Raw genomic sequence first — 23,897 nt, 5'->3', positions numbered from 1 at the left:
TCCACAGCCTGATGGCTTGTATGCTCTATTAAAAGAACGCGAGCAAAGCAGACAAAGCCACAATTCCCCAAAGCTCCGTGGATTCAGGAATTGTGCCAAAAGATTGAAAACGTCACTCCATTATTAAAGCTTGTCAAGAACCTGAGGGAAAATTATTGGAATCTTCCACAAGAGTTAGAATGACTGAGCAACTTGGGCAAACGTAAGCTGATCAAAGTCAACTTGGGAATTGTGATGGTGATCATCGTGTCCTATTAACTGAATTTTGAGCAGTCATCAGCATAGCAAATAAGAGGGTGAAATGGGTGCTTTCTACATGGATTTCCAGATACATTTAATAAGGTTCAACATAACATATTAGTAAAAGGTATGGGGAAACCTTGTTAAATGAGTTAGTAATCAGCATACAGGGTATGGATAAAAGTGTGTCCCATATCCCACAGAGATCACAAGTAACATCCCTGGGACTTCAGCTTCTGTGAAGGAAGACATTAGCTTTCAGATGACACTACTGTCTAGATTAGTATAGGAAGTTACAAAGACTCACAAACATGAAGTGAATAGATTAATATAAGGCAAATTGAGTTCAATAGGTAGAAGCATAAGGTTACATAATTTTGAAGAGAGAAAGTAACAGAATATATTCATGGGGAAAGTGCAGTGCAGGATAAAGCTAGAGACACAGATACACAAACCACTAAAATCCATCAAATCCAAAACCTAATATATAGATACAGAACTAATTTTATCTTTAAAATAATTGGAATTCAAATGTGAAGGGTGATGCTTTAGCTGCACTCAGCCTTAGCCAAGTCCAGTCTGCTGCACTGTTTCCAGTTCTGGGTACTATATCTCAGGAAAGACATGATCTCATTGGGGTAGACTGCAAATTCAACACAACGACACATGAGCTAATAGGGTAAACAATGGAGAGTGGTTGTACAAACTTGGCTTGTATTTCTTTAAAAGTTGAGAAGTTTAAAATTGTGTTTAAAACAAAAAGATTGTTAATAGCATAGGAAGCAAAACAAATCATACTGGTGAAGAAATCTAGAAGGGGCAATGGCAAATCTTGAAACTATTATTAGACAAGTTATAAATGAAATTAGAAATTATATTTGCCAAAGCAGGAGTAGCGGAACTCTGAAAACGTCTCTTGTCAACAGCAACTGAATCCGAGATAACACAATGTGAAACTGGATGAACACAGCAGGCCAAGCAGCAGAGGTGCAGGAAAGCTTGACGCCTCGGGTCAAGACCCCTCAACCCAAGGCGTCAAGCTTTCCTGCTCCTCTGATGCTGCTTGGCCTGCTGTGTTCATCCAGCTTCACAGTGTTAAGCCAAAATTCTCCGTGATAGTGCCATGACGCAAGGACGTCACTTGCCACGGAGTAACGCAGTGTGGAGCCGGATGAGCACAGCGGGCCGTGCAGCATCGGAGGAGCAGCAAGGCTGGCATTTCAAGTCAAGACCCTTCTTCAGAAGATTACCTCATATTTTGCTTGGGAACGCTGCAGCCCAATGGTTTCAATGTGGGCTTCACCAGCTTCAAAATCTCCCCACCTCCAACCATGTCCCAGAACCAGCCCAGCTCATCACTGCCTCCCTGACCTGTCCGTCTTTTCTCCCACCTATCCCCTCCTCCCACCTCAAATCCCACTCCCACCACCCTCATCCCCGCCTCCTTGACCTGTCTGTCTTCCCTTGACTGACCTATCCCATCCTAGATCCCCATCTACACACACCTTTACTAGCTCCATCCCCACCTCCCTGACCTGTCAGTCTCCTCTCCACCTATTTGCTCCTTTATCCATCTTCCTTCTGCCTCCCCCGCGCTCTCTATTTATTTCAGAATCCCCTTCCCCACTCAGTTTCCGAAGGAGGGTTCAGACCCGAAACATCAAACTTTCCTGCTCGGCCTGCTGTGTTCATCCAGCTTCACACCGTGTTATCTCAGATTCTCCAACATCAGCAGTTCCCACTATCTGAGCAACTGAATCCACCTCGGTTGGCGTGTTCAAGATGAAAAACAACTGAATCTTGATGCACAAGTATATCATATGATATGGTGAAAAGGCAGGTTTAAAAGAAAAGCAGTTGAGGTGCAGAAAAACCATGAGAAGAGGTTGGCAAACAGATGAATAGAGCTTGCAGCAACTTAAGAATGCTGTCATTCAAAAGGTCACGTTCCATTTGTATCCTAAGTCAATGGCTCAAAACACAGCTACAGTGAGACACCAGAGCTCCCAAGGCTCTCACAGGGGTGGATGCATCAAGACAAGGAGGCTCGAAGGTAGGTGGGAGTAGATGGATGTTGAGGAGGAGGCTGTAAGTCAGGTGGGGTAGAGAAGGAAGCTGCAAGGGGAGACATTCTCTCAGCAACCACCTAGTCAAACACCGAGGATCACATGTTTCAGAAAGATCACCTTTCTCTCGAACATCCTGGCTCTGACTTTAAGGTGATGCCCCACTGCCCTTGAGTACCCCACCAGAGGAAAATTTATCTCAACATAAATTTTAAAATATTGATTGCATCACACTATAATCCTCTACCTCAAGTTCATGCAACAAAAACAGAAATTACTGGAGAAACTCAGGAGGTCTGGCAGCATCTGTGGAGAGTGAAATACAGTTAATGTCTCAAGGCCAGTGACCCTCCTTCAGAACTGAAGCAGTGGTAAAACATTCTCTCATTCATATTTCATCCCTATAGCTATAAAATTTAACATTCCATTTGCCCGATTTTTTTTTGTGGCTACCTACAGTTTAGCCACGTGTAAATGTACCCTAAATTTCTTGGACCTCCATTGCTCATAGTTCTACACTATTTACATGTATAGTTTTGTCCCAAGGTGGATGACTTTTTAAACTTATTGGTGTTTAAATCCAACTGCCACAACAAAACAGAGATGGCTGCAAGGAGATTTAACAGATTTCTAAATTCTGATGAAAAGTCTATTTTCAGTTTGGTGATGGCCTAGCGGGGGTATTATTGCTATTTCTGTTAATCTACAGATCTAGGTAACGTTCTGGGGACCTGGGTTCGAATCTCACCATGGTAGGTGGTGGAATTTGAATTCAATAAGTACCTGGAATTAATCATCAAATGATGACCAGAAATCCATTATTGATTGTTGTAAAAACCCATCTGGTTCATTAATGTCCTTTAGGGAAGGAAACTGCCTTCCTTACCGGTTCTGGCCTACATGTGACTCCAGACCCACAGCAATGTGGTTGACCCTTAATGGGCAATTAAGGATGGACAATAAATGCTGTTGAGCCAGTGACGTCCTCAATCCATAAATGAATAAAAAAATGAAGAACATGGTAATTAAGTGAATACACTTGACAAGGAGTGAGAAGAGAGATCAAAGAAAATGTTGTAATGCAGAGAACTAATGAGTATGAAATGCTTCGCCATTGAGACTGATTGCAGCAGAGACCATTGCAACTTTTAAGAACAAATTTAATAAGCATTTCAATCAAAGGAAGGAAAAGAATTAAGGAACAAGTAGGACAGTGAGACTATTTTTGGGCCAACACAATGGACCAATTGGCCCTTTTATGCACTGGTTTTATTTCCTCACAGATGGTAAACAGGGCCTGTCAACCAAACAGTCTGAACCCAACGCAGAGCCAAAACTCTAATCATGATATCCTGTAATCAGAAGTTTACAACACCAAGTCAGGAAGCACTTTGAAATCACACGTCTTAAGAATTTCAGCAATTAACAGCAGAGTGTTTAGGATATCCTTCAGAAACAATATCACATTATTAAACCAACTACATGCATGTTTCCATAAACCACTGCCATTACAAACAGTCTAAACAGAATCAAAACCTCAAGCAAAATAGTAAGCATAACATTCTGAAAATTACTATGGAGAATAGGCACTGTGGTGAAGCTAAATTAATCTCTAGATTAAACTGAAGGTTTAAAATGAGAGCTACAGACTTGTGGTTTGGGGCATAGCTTATAATCCTCAAAGCACATTCGCTAGCTTTTTCACAGCTACAATCATGATCTGTAAAATTAAGGGATGTTAGGGGTGATTGACTAACTATGATTTGTTATCCAGACATATATTAATTATAGACTGCAAGATATTTCTTCGTAGCATGCACCCTAAAAATAAAGTTCATTTTCGATTTCCAGTTATTACAGTTCATTATCTTCTTACGTATGTGGTTATTACTGATGTACTGCATTGTTAAATATAGCTCAAGAGCAAACCCAAATCAGCAAAGTGCCTCACCTTTAATCCCTGCCAGGGGAGACTGCCTCGTAGAAAATACATAAACATGTGTCCTAAAGCCTCCAAGTCATCTCTGCGGCTTTGCTCTAGGGAAAAACAAGAATGAATTTAGCTGATGAGTTGGCATATTTTGATGAGGGCAAATTACTGGGAAAATGTAAACACTCTCCTACGTAATATCGGACTCAAAAACTTCAATCCACACGTAGGAAATAAGAGATTTCATCCTGGAGTACACCCAGCATCTAAAAGACTAAAAATCAATCGTGTGTGTCAGATTTTTGCAAATATTGAATTCCAAGCACATACTGATCACAATAAAATGTACTCAATTAAAACAGTGTTTCTCTTTTGACAGGTGGCAGTGATTCAACAAATTAGAACAAATGTTTATGGGAGCAGATCAACACATTTTAGGGGTTCCTTCATTAGAACGCATCAACAATGACTTGAGCCCCCCTTGAAAATGTTGATAATTGAGAGAGAATATTTCTTCACCACCAGGAGGCATCAATAATAGCAGGCAATTCTTGCTCAGACCTCCCAAATCAATAAATACACAGCACCCTGGAATGCTGAAAAAAAATCTCAAGGGCTACCCGCTGCATAGGACAATTTGACAAGCGTTGAATAAAAGACAATACTCAGAAGGTCTGTCAGCAAATAGGGAATATTCTGCAATGGAAGATCACTACCAATCCAGGAAATTGCTACCTCATGGAGTCAGGGACCCAGGTTCGATTCCAGCCTTGATCTCCCTGGGTCTGCACGAATTTCCCCTGATTTCTGGTTTCCTCCCACAGTCCAAAGATGTGCAAGTTGGACGAATTGACCATGTTAAATTACCCATAGTGTCCAGGAATATGCAGGCTAGGTGGATTAGCCATGGGAAATGCAGGGTTACAGGGCGAGGGGAGGGGAGGCAGTCAGGGTGGGATCCTCTTTGGAGGGTCTCTTTCTGAAGATTAGGGATTCTATGAGGGCACTGACAAGCTCAGCTCTGTTTTAATTATGTATAATTTTAGGATGTTTACCAGTGTCATCGAAGACTATATTCTGTGATTTGGCCTTTGGGTTAATTAGGCATCAGCTGGCATCCCTCAAAAGTGACATTTCCTCAAATGGTTTCCTAAAGAGCTTTCCTTCTATAAGACACCCTCTGACATCCCAGAATACCCTAACTCTTGACAGCAAACGTACAATCATTCAGCTTCCTGAAAATCCAGTACATGTTTTGGAGAAAATCCAGTGAAGTACAACACTGAGACAGACACAGGCTATCAAAAATTTACATCCAGAACAAAAGGGAGGTAAGCATCAATTGTGGCTCCATTGACTCAGTTGTGGGTTCAAATCCAACTGCAGGTTTTGAGCACAACACCTCAGATGAATGACGATGTGCTGCTTTGTTGGAGGTGCCAGCTTTTGGGTAAAAGACATTTAAACTGACGGCCCATTTATCCTTGCAAATATAATGAGAACCCATAGCACAACATTGGGAAGGTCTCAAAGGGTCCCTGTCAGGGACCAAAATATAGAGCTTGCATTCTGTGGAGTTTTGTTGGTGGAGACGAGGATGGGTGAATAGGCAAGAGGAGAGTAGGAAACTACAGTGAATCATTCACGGGACCTCTGCCACCTTGCAGCTGCCAATATCAGCAACAAACCTGCAGCCATCTGTGTCACAAAACGATGCATTATCTTTGTAAAATGGGGAATGGAAGACACAAGTCAGGCTATACTAAAAGTATTCTTCAAATTTGCATCACCCATTACTTGACCTGAAAATGTCAACATTACATTTTTACATGTAGATCAAAAAATCCATTCCTCCATTTCCCCAATACCTTTAATTCAGAACAGCATTTTAGGTCTCAAGTATCTTCCCGCATTGTAAACAAGCAAGCCCCACCCAAAGTAAGTTTCAGCTAAGACAACACACCTTTGCCTAGGTGAGTGTTGATGGACATGTATCTTGCAGTGCCCGTTAAGCTCTTGTGTTCCCTGTACGGGATGTGCTTTTTGGTATCAGGATCAACATACTCCTTGGCTAAACCAAAGTCTATTATATGGATTATGTGTTCCTTTTTATTGCCTTGCCTTCCAATTAGAAAGTTTTCTGGTTTGACGTCTCTGTAGATTAAGCTCTTTGAGTGGACATACTCCATTCGGTTCAGCTGTTGAAACAGATCAGACATGTTAAAAGTGTGGAATCTTGCCCTGTTTCTTCATTCCAATTCCACTTTGTATTCAAACAGGAAACCTTCTGGTATGAAACAACCATTTAGTAACATTTACATAAGAGAAACCCTCCCTCTGAAACCTGTTAATCAGGATTTGAGAAACCTACATGTTGTGACTCAAAGTCAAATGCAATGCAGAATCCTGTATTCTAATCATATTCAGGCTTTCAAATCAAAAAAAGCAATTAGTAAATACGGATGTAAAACTCCAATAAAGATATTACAGAAAACCATTATTCTCTAGGAGGTAAAACTGCCAAATCTCAACAGAGTGTTTGAATATTAATCAATTAAAGAGAATAAAAGGAACATATGAACTGACACAGTATCTAATTACTGAAAACTTAATCATGAATGGACATTTAAACTTTAATTGCTTCTTTTTTTATATTCTGATTTACAATGAATCCAAGACATTTGGCAGAAAGCAAGAGAATGGAGAGAATTATTATTTTCCATTATTGATAAACTAATTCAATCCATTTACAGAATTTTACAGCACAAAGGGGCGAAGGGTGATCATTTGGCCCATCTTGCCTGTGCTGGGTCTCTGAAGGAACTATTCACTTCAATCCACAAAGATTTCCTCCTCCAACATTTGTCTGCTGCCCTTTTTGAAAGGATATTTCAGATTCCAGTTTCATCACTAATGATGGTTGACAGCATAAGGGATTTAATAAATGTTAGTTTGATCATAAGAATGTGGACAATATCAAACTTATCCATGGCTAAGCGAAAAGAGTTAATGTTTGCAAACTCACCCAGACCCACCAATTCTCTTGCATTCAGCAATGTGCAATAAAGGCACCTTCAGTGAAAATTATGCCTCATTGGATTATGCATGCTCTTCTAAGTCATGAAGTCATAGAGCTGTACAGTCTGAAAAACAGACCCTTCGGTCCAACTTGCCCATGCTTACCAGATATTCTAAAGTTTGAGGCAATGGGTTCTAATTCCAGTGACTTCAGCACAAAATCTAGTTTGATGCTGCAGTCCAGGATTGTGGGAATGCTACACTGTCAGATATCCTGCCTTTCGATCAAGATGTTTACTGTACTCTGGGTGAATACAAAACAGCACATGGCTGTACGCTGGCAAGAAAATTCCCAAACTAAATTTGTTACAAATTTTGCGATGATATACATTCCTCTGAAATAACATTCAGAATATGACGACTTTGGCATGTCACAGTACTTTGACTTTAGTGTCAACCATGACTCGTTACCAACACACTCATCTCCAAGCCATCCACAGTTCTGGGTTGAAATCCCACTCCAGGGCTCAAGAAGAAAAATCAAGGCTACCATTTCAGTACAGTGCTATGGGAACATGAGACCAATGGGATGTTTTTTGGATGAGAAGTTAAAGTTGTGCCCATGTATGCTTTGTTGGTGGGTGTAAAAAAATCCCATGAAAATATATCAGTAAAACACATTATCTTATTATCACATTACTGTTTGGTAGCAACAGTTGTAATTTGGTTACCACGTTTCATGCATTCTTGCAGTAGTTTATATAAAAACTATATGAATTGCTATAAAGTGTCATGGGATTATAGACATTTTGAAAGGTACTATGAAAATATAAAAACTCTTCCCTTCAGGAACGGACAGGAGTCAGTAAGTATCCAGAGCAGGTTCAATGCATCTCTCACTTTCATAACATAGGTTCCTGGGCACTATGTTTGCTCCAACACTGAAATGCATCATAGAAAATAGGAAAAGTGTAGGCCATTTAGGCCCTTAAGGCACCACCATTCAAGATGATCATGGTTGATCAGCCAATGGAGCACCCTGTTCTCACTTTCTCCCCATATCCTCTGACATTTGCGCCTTAAAAACTGTACCTGACTCCTCCTTGCAAACATTCAATGCTTTGGCCTCAACCACTTTCTGTCAGAGAATTCCACAAGTTCACCACTTTGTGGATGAGACAATCTCTCATTTCATTCCTAAATGGCCTACCTCAAAACTTAAACTGTAACACCTGGTTCTGGACACCCCAGTCATTGAGAATATCTTTCCTGTGTTTACTTGTCTCGTACTGTTAGAGTTCTGTACAGTTCTACAAGCCTCCCATTCATTCTTCTACACTAGTGAATGGAGTCCTAACTGATCCAGTCTCTTTCAGGAACCCCAGAATTCCTGCCATCCTAGGAATCGGTCTGGTAAACCTTTTTGCACTCCCTCCATAGCCGGAGCATTCATCCTCAGGCAAGGAGACCAAAACTGCACACAATGTGCCAGATATGGTCTCACAAGGATACAACAATAAGGCACCTATGACCTGATGGCAAAAAGATAACTGGGACAGACTGCACTTTAAAAACAGAAGGAGATAAAAATCAGGCAACGATAGGTCAATTAGCTTAACATCAGTTATTAGGAAAATGTTAGAGACTATTATAAAGGGTAGCCAAGCAGATGATTTTGAAATACACAATCAAGCAGAATCAGAATGGCATCACAAAGGGGAAATCATACCTAACAAATTTACTACAATTCTATGAGACGGTGATGAGCAGAATAGATAAGGGGGAACACTGGCTAGGCTATAATAGTGCTTAATTGATTGTAAAATGCTCTGATGCTGCAAGTGGTTCCATAGAAATGCAAAACTCTTGAACTTCTACTGCCATGACAGACCAGGGTCAACATGCTTTGATACAGTAAAGTCACAATGTTGAAGTTCTTAGGTCAATTGAAAAAAATTCACTCCCTCCATCCACTGAAGCACAATAGATTCCGCATATATCATCTACAAGATGTATTGCAGCACCTCGCCAAGGCTCCCCTAACAGCACTTTCAAAACTTTCGATTTGTGTCATCTAGAAGGCCGAGGGCAGCAGATACATGGGGACACCACCACTTACACAGTCCCCTCCAAGTCACTCGTCATTCTGACTTGGAAATATATCAATCCTTCGGCGTCACTGGGTCAAAATCCTGGAACTCACTTCCAAACAATACTGTCGGTACACCTTCACATGAACTGCAGCAGTTCATGATGGTGGCTCATCACCAGCAAGTGCAATTAGGAATGGGAAATGTGTTAGTGCCACTGATGCTCAAATCAAGTGGAGAAGTTTTTAATAAGCAGCTTTCAAATCAGTTGCCTTAAAGTCTAACAGCATATCAGAAACCCTGCACATGGATGAACTTATTGGCGATCTATGCAATTTTAATTCACCAAATGCACTCTTCGATGGGTGGAACAACCTTTTAAACATTGGGAACAAAGGTGGCAGAACAAAACAATAAAGCCCAAGAACTCATACAGAGGTCAGTGAAGTATGATGAGCATTGAACTGAGTGTGAGGCAATACTGCCATACTGTAACATACAACATCATTTATCCACTGGATATGCCACCCACTTTGAGTATCACACCCAAGTAATGATTTTGAGGTGGCAATGTGGTTCACTGAACTGTTTCTCACCCTTCTCTCAGGGAATGAAGGACATAATGGAGTCTGCTAAGCAAGTCTGTTGGCAAACCCACATCTCACAGGACTCAATCATTATCAACGCTCTACCAAGTTGCAGCGCAGTGACACACAGGATGTTCTAACAAACATACTTGTGGAATGCAACGCATGCAGGAAGTATAACTGAGTCACAGCTGAGGTGGCACAAGTGATGCCATCTTGCTGCCCTGAATCACAAAAATGAGTAGGACAGAAAGGAAACAAAGAGCAGGAATAAACATGTCGTTTTCTGAGTAGCAGTCAGTAACTAATGGGGTACTGCAGCAAGTGTTAGGACCCAAACTATTGAGAATGTATATTAATGATTTATATGAGGAAACTACATATCATTTTGTCAAGCTTGCAGATGGCTCAAAGCTGGGTAGGACAGTGAGCTATGAGCTTCAGTGTGACTTGGACAAGTTAAGTGGGCAAATAAATGGCAGACGAAGTAGAATGTGGATAAACGTGAGGTTATCCATTTGGATAGTAAAAGCAAGCAAGTAGTTTATCTGAATGCTAACGGATTGGGAAAGGGGCAAGTGCAAAGAGACCCAAGGGTCTTTCTACTGCAGTTGTTGAAAGTGAGGTACAGCAGGCGGTGAAGACAGCAAATGATATGTTGACCGTCATAGTGAGAGGTTTTGAGTACGGGAGCAGGGATGTCTTGCAATGGTAAGGGGCCTTGAAGAGAACATAACTGGAGCAGTGTGCGCAGTTTTGGTCTCCTTATCTCAGAAAACATGTTGTGCCTATTGAGGGTGTGCAAGGGTTTACCAGACTGATTCCTGGGAAAGTGGGACTGATGTACAAGGACAGGCTGAATCAGGAACAAAAACAAAGTTGCTGGAAAAGCTCAACAGGTCTGGCAGCATTTGTGAAGGAGAAAACAGAGCTGATGTTTTGGGTCCGGTGACTGCTCCTCAGAACCGAATCAGTTTGTTCTATATTCAATATTCACTAGAGATTAGAAAAATAGGTTGAGGCGGCAGGGAGGATCTCATTGAAAGCCAACAAATTCTCACAGGGTTAGACAGGATAATTGTAGGAAGGATGTTCTTGATAACCAGGGAGTTCACAACAAGAGCTCACACACTCAGAATAAGGGACAGAGTAAAGGAGAAATCTTTAGAGTGGGGAGCCTGTGGAATTCTGCTATGGAAAGCGGCTGAGACCAAAGATTTAATGTTTTTTCAAGAATTTCTTCAGGCTGAAAGGATCAAAGGATATCTGGAGAAAGCAGGAACCAGGAATTGAGCTGGACTATCGGACATGATCATAGTGAATTATGGAGCAGATTCAAAAGGGCTGAATGGTATACACTTGCTCCTATATTCTATTTTTCTATAGTAGAGGAGCTGCTGGTGCTGTCTATCACCCTCTAAACAGTGTATCATAATATTACAAACATGAAATTAGAAGCAAAATGAGAGTGAATCAAAAGTAATCATCTGACATGAGTCGCTAATTACCTGGACATAGAACGCAGAGGAGGGATAAAGGTAAACTTTCCTAATTGGCAATATGTGCCAAGTGATGTTTCCCTAGCATTATTCATCAGTCTCAGCTTTATACTACATATTAATAACTGGAAGGAGGAACGAAGAATTTCATGCTACAGCCTATGATATCCAATATTTTTCACACTCAACAGACCAGACGTTTACAAGGGCTGTTCTAACATTGCATCGCAACTTCAATGGGACACCAAAGTAAAAGTACAAACAGCTTGAAAACACCCATGTTGACATGTCCAGTATCCATCTGGTTAATCAGAGCTGGGTTTTTAAAAAAAATTATTGCTAAATTGTAAGCATCGATTGCAAAGTCAATATAAATTGCCGGTTCCTAATCTCCCTCAACAAAGTGGTGCTGCACCAAATCCTTAGACCACTTCAGACTGTTGTTAGGGACGGAGTTTTGGGATCTCGACTCAGCAAAGTGCGATACGGTCCAAAATCAGAATAGTCTGCAACATGGAAAAGGTGGCCTTCCATGTGCCTCCTGCATTTGTCTGTCAAAGCTGTAGAGGGGTGTGTGTGGAAGGTATTGGATGTGAGTTTGCTCGCTGAGCTGGAAGGTTAGTTTTCAGACGTTTCATCACCATTCTAGGTAACATCATCAGTGAGCCTCCGACGAAGCGCTGGTGTTATGTCCCGCTTTCTATTTATCTGTTTAGGTTTCCTTGGGTTGGTGATGTCATTTCCTGTTCTTTTTCTCAGAGGATGGTAGATTGGCTCCAAATCAATGTGTTTGTTGATGGAGTTCCGGTTGGAATGCCATGCTTCTAGGAATTCTCGTGCGTGTCTCTGTTTGGTTTGTCCTAGGATGGATATGTCATCCCAATCAAAGTGGTGTCCTGTATGTAAGGATACGAGTGATAGTGGGTCATGTCGTTTTGTGGCTAGTTGATGTTCGTGTATCCTGGTGGCTCGCTTTCTGCCAGTTTGTCCAATGTAGTGTTTGTCACAGTTCTTGCAAGGTATTTTGTAGATGACGTTTGTTTTGTTTGTCGTCTGTATAGGGTCTTTCAAGTTCATTAGCTGCTGTTTTAGTGTGTTGGTGGGTTTGTGGGCTACCCTGATGCCAAGAGGTCCGAGTCGTCTGGCAGTCATTTCCGAAATGTCGTTGATGTAGGGGAGAGTGGTTATGGTTTCTGAGCCCGTTTTGTCTGTTTGTTTGGGTTTATTGCTGAGGAATCGGCGGACTGTGTTCATTGGGTACCCATTCTTTTTGAATATGCTGTATAGGTGATTTTCCTCTGCTCTGCGTAGTTCCTCTGTGCTGCAGTGTGTGGTGGCTCGTTGGAATGATGTTCTAATGCAGCTTCGTTTGTGGGTGGGATGGTTGCTCCTGTAGTTCAGTATTTGGTCCGTATGTGTTGTTTTCCTGTCGACGAAGGTGGACTGGTTTTTGGGTTTTTGGATCCCCCACCGCATCCCAAAACCAGCCTAGTTCGTCCCCTCCCCCCACTGCACCACACAACCAGCCCAGCTCTTCTCCTCCACCCACTGCATCCCAAAACCAGTCCAGCCTGTCTCTGCCTCCCTAACCTGTTCTTCCCCTCACCCATCCCTTCCTTCACCCCAAGCCACACCTCTGTTTCCTACCTACTAACCTCATCCCACCTCCTTGACCTGTCCGTCTTCCCTGGACTGACCTATCCCCTCCCTACCTCCCCACCTATACTCTCCTCTCCACCCATCTTCTTTTCTCTCCATCTTTGGTCCACTCTCTCCTGCATCCCCTCTCTCCCTATTTATTCCAGAACCCTCACCCCATCCCCCTCTCTGATGAAGGGTCTAGGCCCAAAACGTCAGCTTTTGTGCTCCTGAGATGCTGCTGGGCCTGTGTTCATCCAGCCTCACATTTTATTATCTTGAGTGTTTCAAACACATTGTTTTAAATTCAGATTTATAGCATTAGTTCTATTTTGCTTTTGTATTATTGATAGGCATAATTAGCTTCCAGGCAGAGCCTTAACAAAACAAATCTCACTTTTGCTCACAGCATTAAGAATCTGAAAATATTTCCATCCATTCATCTGTACCTGAAATGACTGCTAAGGAAGGATTTGCACAAATGCTTAATTAAATGGTTCAAACTGGGACAAACTAATCATTGTGCTGTCAGGAACATCAGCTCAGATTATCCCACTGTATTTCAATTTGAGAGACTTTCATTACCATCTAAATGTGAAGAAGAAATTCATCTGTTTGCTGCAGATGATTTTGCTTCAAATAAATTCAGACATGGAGTTCAAACACAAATTATAAAGGAAACATCAGAGCAAACAAATCAATGTTCAAAGACTGTGTTGTACAAGCTAATAAGGGTTATAATTGAATCACTCATCCGAGAATTATCACTATGTATTCTGATGAGGCATCTTATATAAGAGGAGTCTGTACAGCTCAAAATACATGAGGAAGCATTTTGCTGAATACTTGATACTTAAGTATTTAATTTAAGTAATTGTAGCTTTTTCTATCCTTCAGGACAGTAGTCGTCCATTGAGGCCTTTGGGCATCTTCTATCATTCGATGAGCTCAAGGTTGGTCTCCATTTCTTGACCCTTAAAAGCCAAGCAAGAAAAGGTTTGCACTGATGTAGCACTTTACACTGACTGGCCACCTCAAAGCACTTTACAACTAATCACTGTGCTGTCAGGAACATCAGCTCAGATTATCCCACTGTATTTCAATTTGAGAGACTTTCATTACCATCTAAGTGTGAAGAAGAAATTCACATAGCAGCAGATTTGTGTATAGGAAACTCCCACAATGACTATCAGACTTACACACTTAATGGCACGGTCCTGGGGAGTGTTGCTGAACAAAGAGACCTTGAAGTGCAGGTTCATGGTTCCTTGAAAGTGGAATCCAAGGCAGACAGGTTAGTGAAGGCGGCATTTGGTATGCTTGCCTTTATTGGTCAATGTTTTGACTATAGAAGTTGGGAGGTCATGTTGCAGCTGTACAGGATATTGGTTAATCCATTCGAGCATTACTGCATTCAATTCTGGCCTCCCTGCTATGAGAAGGATGTTGTGAAACTTGAAAGGGTTCAGAAAAGATTTACAAGGATGTTGCAAGGGTTGAAGGATTTGAGCTACACATAGGTACTGAGTAAGCTGGGGTTATTTTCCCTCAAGTGTCGGAGGCCGAGAAGTGACCTTAAGGTTTATAAAATCATGAGGGGCTCGAATAGGGTGAAGAGTCAAGGTCTTTTCCCAGGGTGTGTGTGTGTGTGTGCAAAACTGGGGGCATAAGTTTAAAGTGAGATGGGCAAGATTTAAAAGGGACCTAAGGGGAAACTTTTTCAAGCGTAGGGTGGTATGGCCCGTGTATGGAATGAACTGCCAGAGATGGTGGTGGATGCTAGTTCAATTACAACATTTAAAAGGCATCTGAATTGGTATATAGATAGGAGGGTTTTAGAGGGCTGACAAATGGGGCTAGATTAAGGTAGGATATCTGGTTGGCATGGACAAGTTGGATTGAAGGGCCTGCTTCTGTGCTGTACAGCTCTATGACTAAGACAAATAACATGTTTTTACGATTCTGACTGAGGGACAAATGTTGGCCAGTCCAGAGGAAATCCTTGCTTGAAATCGGTGTCATGGGAACTTTCACCACTACACAAATCAAGCAGATAGATGAGACATTAAACTGAGACCTAAAAAAAACAGCAATGCCCAACAGTCCAGTACTCCCCCTCCTCTGTACTGCACAGAAGTATCAACCCTAATTTTTGCACTCAAAGACATAACAGTGGGGCTTAAATACAAAAGCTGTGACTGAGTGACAGCACTAACAATTGAGCTATGTTTGACACACAGGTCAAACTGCCAAGACATGATGGAGCCAAGGTAATTCTGAATATTTTAGAGAAGTGTTTATCATAGTAATGTTTACAACTAATTTAATCTGGGAATTTCAGAATTTCAAATGTCAACTGAAAAGATGCCAATTCTGCCAATTGCCTCATTTGGTTTAAGATTTTTCTCCCCCAATCTTCTGTTTGCTTTCTTCCTCAAACATTAAAAATAGCCCTGTAGGAGCACATGTCAATTAGTCGGTTAGAGGTTACTCTTCTGGAGAATAGTGGAGCAGGTTGCTGGATTGCATGGTGAAGGCTGGTTCACTGAATTTCTTCAAGTGAGAGCTGAGCCAGCTCGAGGCCGAGCTGGGCATTGCAAGAGACAAGTATACTGAAATCAAAGCCAGGCTGGTTTCCAGAACAAGCTTCAATGAAGAGGGTGGGAGAGAAATTTCTCAGATGTTTTTTCATTCAACTGACAGAGGTCATTACACTAGTTGCTCGCGTCCTCCCAGGAAATTTCAAACCTCCATGGTCCATCAGAGCAATATATTAGCAATACAATAGTTCAATCAGTGAGACTTTTCTTATGTGAAAATGAGAGGCAGTTGTATTCAATGGCTTAAATTACAAGGACTTCATGCTTGGAAACTAATTCTAGGATGATTTTAAAACTTAACTGACTCCAAAATCTGCTTTAGTGTCAGCCAGGTAGGATTATGACTCAGCAATTAATACTGCTACCTTCAGATCAGGGAAACTCAAGATAAACTCCAAAATAATTCCAATAGAAAGAGAAAGCCATGCAAATGTGGCATTTTACTAGCATCTCTCAGATAGTGAAATGATTCAATTACAATTAATTTGTTGGAAACAAGCAGAATGGAACCAATTTACAGAGTACAGTAACAGCAGCTGGAATGTTGCACAGAAGCATTCTGCAAATAGCATCAGGAATCTTTTCACAACTATCTGAAACATTCATAACTTAGAGGTCAGTTGACCTAAAAGAATTTTCAAGTTATAAACAGCATTTTTTCCAAGATGGCAGGGATAAGAATGATTTAATCATCAATCAATGCCGTCTCCTGGAGGTTGTTGTCATCACTTTCCAGGTTTACCTCAATTTACTGAATTTTTTTTGTCTCCCAGGAAAGAGATGTCAAGGGGGCAGGTCAATAGTGGATTGTCTGCAACTGTGGATCACACAGGTATAATAGACATTTCTGGCCTTTGCTCATCCTTTTCATATGCTTGTCTCTAATTTCAGAGATACAGCATTCCTCTAACAACACACTGTCCTCAAGTGGGACTTCACCTGTTGAAGTCATGTGACAATAGTGCAAACATCAAACCAAGCTGATGTAACAGGATAACCTGCAGTGATAAGTAATTTTGGTTCTTATCTATTACTGACTATCAATTATATGGAGCAAGTCTAAACAACCTTACTAGCATTCTTCTTTACACTTTACTCTTATCCTAGATAAAAGAAACATACAGCATCTAAAAATGTTAAAGTTTAATATTACCAACAGCACTTAAAGTAGTATACCGCAAGATACTCTGAATAAAACAACTACTTACAGCCCATTTTTTTGGGATGCTGAAAAGGAGGTAGTGGACTTGTAAATTTGTGATGAACATGGCAAATGTATTGGTGCCATCGGCAGCGGCAGAAGTTGGGAAAGTAAGGGTTTCATTGTAATTGTGGTTACTCTATTAAGATTGGTTTCATAACAGCTCTCAAGTTTCCACCTATCAGTGATAATACAAGAGGAAAATACAAGGGCAAACGATCCACTTTGCTTGGTTTTGTCAAACATGTCTCCCATTTGAAATTTTAATCGACCTATCTCAAATGATAGTGGCCAGTTAAACACCTTGTTGAAATGTGATTGAAATTTCAAGATAAATTGGGTACGAGGCTCTGGTGGTGCAGCCTGTTAGAAGGACTGCATTGAAGTCCCACCTGCTCCAGAGGTCTGTGTAATATATGACCAGACTGAACTTGAAGAAAAACTCTATTAGGATGGGCAGCAAGTGCTGGCCTTGACACAGATGCTCATGTCTCAAAGAATAGAGGAAACTTGTAATTCAGCAAGAACCAACTGCATTCCAGCAAAAGAATTTAACGCATTGTCTAACTGTTGACTTTCCATGTATCATGAGGCAATTCCATCCCTTCTTTAGTACTGCACAACTTTTTGACACATAGCTTCTAGAAGTAACAAACCATTTCCAATTTCTCAGATCCTGACCTCATTACAGCCTTGGTCCAAACAGGAACAAAAAAGGTGAATTCTAAAAGGTGAAGTGAAAGTGACTTCCCCGGACATCAAGGCTGCATTTGGCTGAGAGTGGTATCAAGCAGCCCCAGGAAAACTTCAGTCAACGGGAATAGTGGGAAAGTGCCATGTTGTATGCAGTCAAACCTAGCATAAAACAAGATGGTTGTGGTTGCTGAAGGTCAATCATCAACTCCAGGACATCTTAGCAAGAGTTCCCCAGGGTAGGCCCAACCATCTACAGCTGCTGCATTAATGATCTTCCCTCCAAAATAAAATCAAAAATTAAGATATTCGCCGATAATTGCATAACATTCAGCATCATTCACAACTCTTCAGAAAATGCAGCAAGATCTGGACAATATACAGCTTGAGCCAACAAGTGCCCAACATTCACGCCACTTGTGCCAGGCAATGACCATTTCCAATTAGAGAGCATCTAACCATCATCCAATGAGATTCAATGGCATTGCTATTACTGAATTCCCAATTATCAACACCGTAGGGGTGAACATTGAATATAAATTGAACTGGACCAACCATGTAAATACTGTGGCTACAAGAGCAGATCAGAGTCTGGGACTTGTTTGGGGAAATCTTAACTCCTGTGTCCATCAATCTTAAGCCAAAAGACAGGATTGGGGTGGAGCATTTTTGCCTGGTTGGGTGCAGCTCCATCAACAATCAAGAAATTCAACACCATCTAGGACATAGGAATCCTCTTAACTGTTACTGCATCCATCACTTTCAATCTTCTTCACCACCAAAATACCATGGCAGAACTTAGCAATTCACCATGCCTCCTTTGACAGCACCTTCTAAACACACACACACTCCATCACTTTGAAGGGCAATGACAGCAGGCACAAGGGAAGAGCACCAAATGCAGGTTTTCCTTCAAGCCAGTTACCATCTTGATCTGCGCTATATTACTGTTGCTTCACAGTCATTAACTCCTTCCGCGACCTTGTTGAAGAAGCTTGTATCTTTTCCTTCAACTGTAATAATACCTTCATTTGTATAGCAAATAACAACATTTTTCTTTGATTCAAGACAATTGACAAACATATATTCAGTAACCAATTCCTCAGCGTAACTGCTCTGGTATGGCAGTCAGCAAGGTCACCAATATTTATTTTCCAGTTCTGATCTGTAATAATGATGCAGTGCAAAATGGATTCATATTCATTCCTGAAAGCCATGTTTTTGCACCTCTGAACGATTTCAATTTGCATAGGTGTACGCTGTTATTCAAAAACAATCTGCCAGAACAGTTCACCCAAAGTGCTTTGATGATCACCAAGTATTATTACTAGGTCTAAAATGACACCTCTGCCACCATAATTGTTGGGAATTTCCTTACCCAGCCTCTACAACACAAGCAGCTCCACTCCTTGGCTTACAAAAACATGGTCCCTGGCAAGCTATTAGTGGTAGCCTAACCCTCTCCTGCCCACTGCACTTCACAGAATGGCATGACATCGCGAACAAGGGAATGGAGTTATAGGCTCTCCGGAATCCTGGTCAAAATAGACCGTATAGACTTTACAAAGGAAAGGAACCATTAACAATGATGTTTAAAAAACAGTGAGAAGGTTGAAAGTTTACAAGTAGTCATTTGGTAATGTTGATCACAAGTATTGCTGGGAAAATAAAACATTTCATCAAAGCTTTTTGCCCGATGGTCATCAGCACATTAGGTAAATACCAATAAATATGGCTCATATTTACACCTTTATACCCAACCCTCCGTTTAAATACAATTATCTTCTAGTGTATAACAGAGTCCAAATCAACACTTTTAGTGAGAGCAAAACAAAGTTGCTGGAAAAGCTCAGCAGATCTGGCAGCATCTGTGAAGGGAAAAACAGGATGGGTCACTGGGCCCGAAATGTTAACCATTTTTCCATTCACAGATGCTGCCAGACCTGCTGAACTTTTCCAGCAACTTTGTTTTTCTTCTTGAATAACAGCATCCGCAGTTCTTTTGGTTTCTACTTTCAGTGAGAGCCTGAGTTAACGACACTCCACGAAACTCACCACCACTCGTTAGAACCCCCCCCATATTTACACAACTAATTCGCACAATTCACCCTTAATAATGTATCCATCACGTGGTTTGTTGCTCCATTACATCCCAGATATACCTTCAAACCTTACGAGATGATAACATCCTTTACATAGGTATCTTTGTGAGTGCCCTGACAGGTGGAAGATGAAAAGCTTTGACCAAATGTGGCTTTTTCTCAGCAATACTCAGATTCGAAGGGCGAGGAATATACACGAGCACCAAAGTGTCAACAGCGTCTTGGCATTACAACACTGTGGAGCTGGAGGAACACAGCAGGCCAGGCAGCAGAGGAGAAAGGAAGTTGACACTTAGTTTTGGGACCCTTTTTCTGAAAATGGGTTCTGACCCAAGATATCAACTTTCCTGCTCCTTTGACGCTGCCTGGCCTGCTGTATTCCTCGAGCTTGACACAGTTGTCTCCGATTCCAGCATTGGCAGTTCTTACTATCTGTCTTGACATTACAAGCCCATTTTGGCAGGAATGCTAGTTTATTGCATCAACTCCAAATATGAAACTGCTCATTTTGAATCACTGCTAGCAGTGAAAGGGTCAAATTCACAAGTAGTCTGAGATCAGAGGTTTCACACATAATACTTTAGTCATAGCACTCACCAACTGAATGGCAATCATTAGCACTGTCTTCAGTGTGAATGTCCGGTCACACAGATCAAAGAGATCCTCCAGACTTGGCCCCAGCAGCTCCAGCACCATGGCATTATATTTACTACATGGTCCAAAGTAATAAACTTGAGGAACTCCTTCAGCTGAAAAGGAAAAAAAAGGAGAGTTTACTAAAATCCAAAATACACTTTCCCAAATCATCAAAGTGCCATTACAGAGGCTGATCTCATGCTGCTAGCTTTGAAAATTTTGCTTCCATAGCATGTAGCAGCCACCACTGCTTTGATGTAATTTTTAAAAAACTGATTTTACATTTACCCAACATCTTGCTTCCCCAAAAATTTGCTTGATTTCTTAAACTGTTGGTTGTGATGAATGAAATACAAAACTGAATGATACCCAATGGATATTTCACTGATTGTAGAATAGAGCTTCTCAGTCAATTCTACGACAAAATAACTGTCTTAACTCTGATCTTTACAAACAAATCTGGATAGCACAGATGTTAATATCTTCAAATAGGGTCAAAAGAGCAAAATTCAGGTTCACAGAATCATAGAATCCCTACAATGTGGAAGCAGGCCATTTGTCCAATTGAGTCCACACTGACCCTCTAAAAAGCATCTCATGTACAACCACCTCCTAATCCTATCCCAGTAACCCTGCGTTTCCCAAGCTAATCCAACTAACCTATGAATCCCTGGACACTGTGGGCAATTTGGCACGGAAAATTCAACACTGACGGTCAGCCAAGGATGGAACTGAACCCGGGTCCTTGGTGCTGTAAGGCAGTTGTGCTAACTACTCAGCCACTGTGCCACCCCCAAATTCAGGGTGACACCTTGAGTACTGATTAGATGATGCTACATGAAATATAGGAATAACTGCGTGAATTAATGCAAAATGTGAACATACAGAGTAAGAGTGAGCCACTTGTTCTTCAAGCCTGCTCCACCATTCAATAGGATCTTGGCTGATCTGATTTTAACTCCATGCTACATTTCTGCATATCCCCAATAATCTTTCATCTCTTTGATAATCAAGAATCTATTTATCACTGTCTTAAAAATATTTAAAGCATCCACTCATGCCACCGCTGACACTCTACAAGATGCACTGCAGAAAGCCCCAAGACAGTACCTGCCAAACCCACAATCACTTCCATCTAGAAGGACAAGGGCATCACATACATGGGATCACCACCACTCGTAAGTTCCCCAAGTCACTCAACAACCTTCACTGTCGCTGCATCAAAATCCTGGAATTCCCTCCCTAATAGCAGAAACTGCAGTGGCTCATGAAGGAAACTCACCACCATCCTGAAGGGACACCAAAGACTGGCAATAAATGCTGGCCAGCCAGTGATGCCCACATCCCAGAAATGGATAAAGAAAAAAAACTGAACATTTTGCATTCACTGTCTTTTGGGGAAAGGAATCCAAAAATTCACAGCTCAAAAGAAAATGTGGGATACCTCAACAGCACACCATCCACATCTGCCTTCAAAGAAGTCCTAAAATGGAACCTAGAGAGGAGTTGTATAACATATATTCAGAATTACATGGTCACACTTACAACAGGGGAACAACTCTGCAAAACAGTGGAAATCCAAGATAGCGTAGGATAGAGTGGAAGACCAGGGTGAACATTGCAACAAATCAAGGATGGAAAACCATGGTCACAAAGTGCAAACTTTGATGATTAGCACTGGGCATTGGATTTGGACCGTGGATCCAGTTTAACTGCCAATGTGCACAAGCAATTTTAATATTCAACCAATTGGCTTTCTAGGATCAGTTTCGTTTCACATCCTCATTGCATGCTGATGGTTGGAGACTCAATAACACGCACTACTTGGAAGGGAGTAGAGGCAGAAACCCTCGTGACATTTAAATTGTAACTAAATGTGCATTTACGATGCCAAGGCTATGGGTCAATTGCTGGAAGAGGGGTCTTGAAGGGGAATGGTACAGAAATAACTAATACGCAATTCACAAGCTCATTTTTCAGGTCCAATATAGTTAAGTCTCCTATCTTTACCAAACACCTGCAGGTATAGGCTTTTTAGCAGTCAATGATCAGCTGGCTGACTCCTCTCCCCACATCTCTTCTTGATCCAGAGGGATGGAGGATAGTTGTAATATTCCCACTTCTGCCCACGACCAGGCTGAACAGAACAGGTCATACAGTCAGGAAGCCCATGAACTATGTCTTCACCTGCTTCATTGCTACTCTCATGCATGTTGATGCACACTCATGGATCAAGACGACTTATTTCTTCTTGGTCTACGGCCTTCAAATGGCTGAGGTAGAAGGAGGAATTGAATAGAAGCATTTCAGGCTGTGGGGCATTAGTGCGATGAAAAAAGGTGGTTACAGATGCTGGAAATCTGATACAAACATGGAATGCGGGAGATAGGCAGCAGGTCGGGCAGCATCTGTAGAGAGACAAACAGTAATACCATTTCCAAACCAGTATGGCTCTTCTTCAGAAATGAAGTCAGGCCTGACTCGAAGCATTAACTTTCCACATATGCTGCCAGGCCTGAGGTTCTCAGGCATTATCATCATCTCAACTTGCGACACCAAGAGTAGCAGTAAGCAGCTAGGATCTTCAAAAAGCTCCACGATTGTGTGTTGGAAGCAGATTAATGGTAGTTTTCTAAAAGGATCAGGTGAGATTACAGGGGAAAGGCTCATGTGCTCTCACAGGGAATCAGCATTAGAGTAACATCCTCCTGCTACACTGTCACCATTCCATGGTTCTAATCTCTCACCTGCCTCACTGTGCTTTTTATTATGGACTGTGATTTGACTGGGGAAAAGGGAGACGGCAGGAAACTAATCCCTATTAACTCCAGAAAGTGAAACATAATATTCCTCCATTGATCATTAATTTCAATTAACATTAGGCAGCACCACCAAAAAAACTTGCATTTATGTATTCCAAACTCCCCAAGGTGTTTCATAGAGCTGTTATTAAAAGAAAGAGAGATATTTGATCCATAATGACTATCAGGAAGGCTGGAAGCAAGCTGCGTACTGCAGGGAGAAAGGCCTTGATTCTCCAAAGATTAGATCCATTAGGCTGCGTCTATAGTAGGTGGAAGATCTGCTTCGTCTCTGGTCCCCATTCATCCAAGCAGTTATGATAATCAGCTAATGGCTTCTTGCTTACCCAGTTCAAAATACTAACAGCATCCAAAGCAAGTGATTATTACAAGGAAATGAACAGGATAACTTCTGCTAATGGTTTAGTAACTCAAGAGCTATGCTCAGCCTTAGCAACTGGCAGTCATCCAGAGTGACAGATGTAATTATGAGCATTCCACATCTGTCGCTATCTACTGTCTGGGGTCAGACGACACCATGCGTCTAATAGACTGCTCAGTGCACTCACATTGAAAACTGAAACCTTGTTGGAATGAAAGAAGTGATTAATTTCAAGTGAAGTAGATTTTCAAATTAGCCTCTACTGAGCTGTTGAAGTGCTCACAGCCTAGTGGTAGTGCTAAATATGGTTTGACATGTCAATCTTCATCCAGCGCCCCGTACATTCAAGATGGCTGACCATAATAATCAGCTGTAATAAGAACAAAAAACCTGGGGGATAAAATCCAGTCATCT

The 23,897-nt window shown here is 41.4% G+C and overlaps 1 protein-coding gene across 4 annotated transcripts in view; it reads right to left on the bottom strand.

Moving 5' to 3' along the window:
• The window catches only part of LOC125446836 (casein kinase I-like), a 185,761-nt gene that overhangs the window by 47,296 nt on the left and 114,568 nt on the right, over nt 1–23,897 (bottom strand). For all 4 annotated transcript variants that reach the window (XM_048520725.2, XM_048520727.2, XM_048520728.2 and 1 more), the window contains exons 6-8: nt 20,262–20,413; nt 6,200–6,434; nt 4,258–4,343 (exon numbers count right to left, since the gene is read on the bottom strand). In XM_048520725.2, the coding sequence (XP_048376682.1) occupies nt 4,258–4,343; nt 6,200–6,434; nt 20,262–20,413 (473 nt within the window). The remainder of the gene's footprint in view (nt 1–4,257; nt 4,344–6,199; nt 6,435–20,261; nt 20,414–23,897) is intronic.

This window comes from Stegostoma tigrinum, chromosome 36 (assembly GCF_030684315.1).
Source record: "Stegostoma tigrinum isolate sSteTig4 chromosome 36, sSteTig4.hap1, whole genome shotgun sequence".
Taxonomy (NCBI): domain Eukaryota; kingdom Metazoa; phylum Chordata; class Chondrichthyes; order Orectolobiformes; family Stegostomatidae; genus Stegostoma; species Stegostoma tigrinum.
Note: the sequence above shows the minus strand (reverse complement) of the source record. Positions and strands in the feature narration are given on the sequence as shown.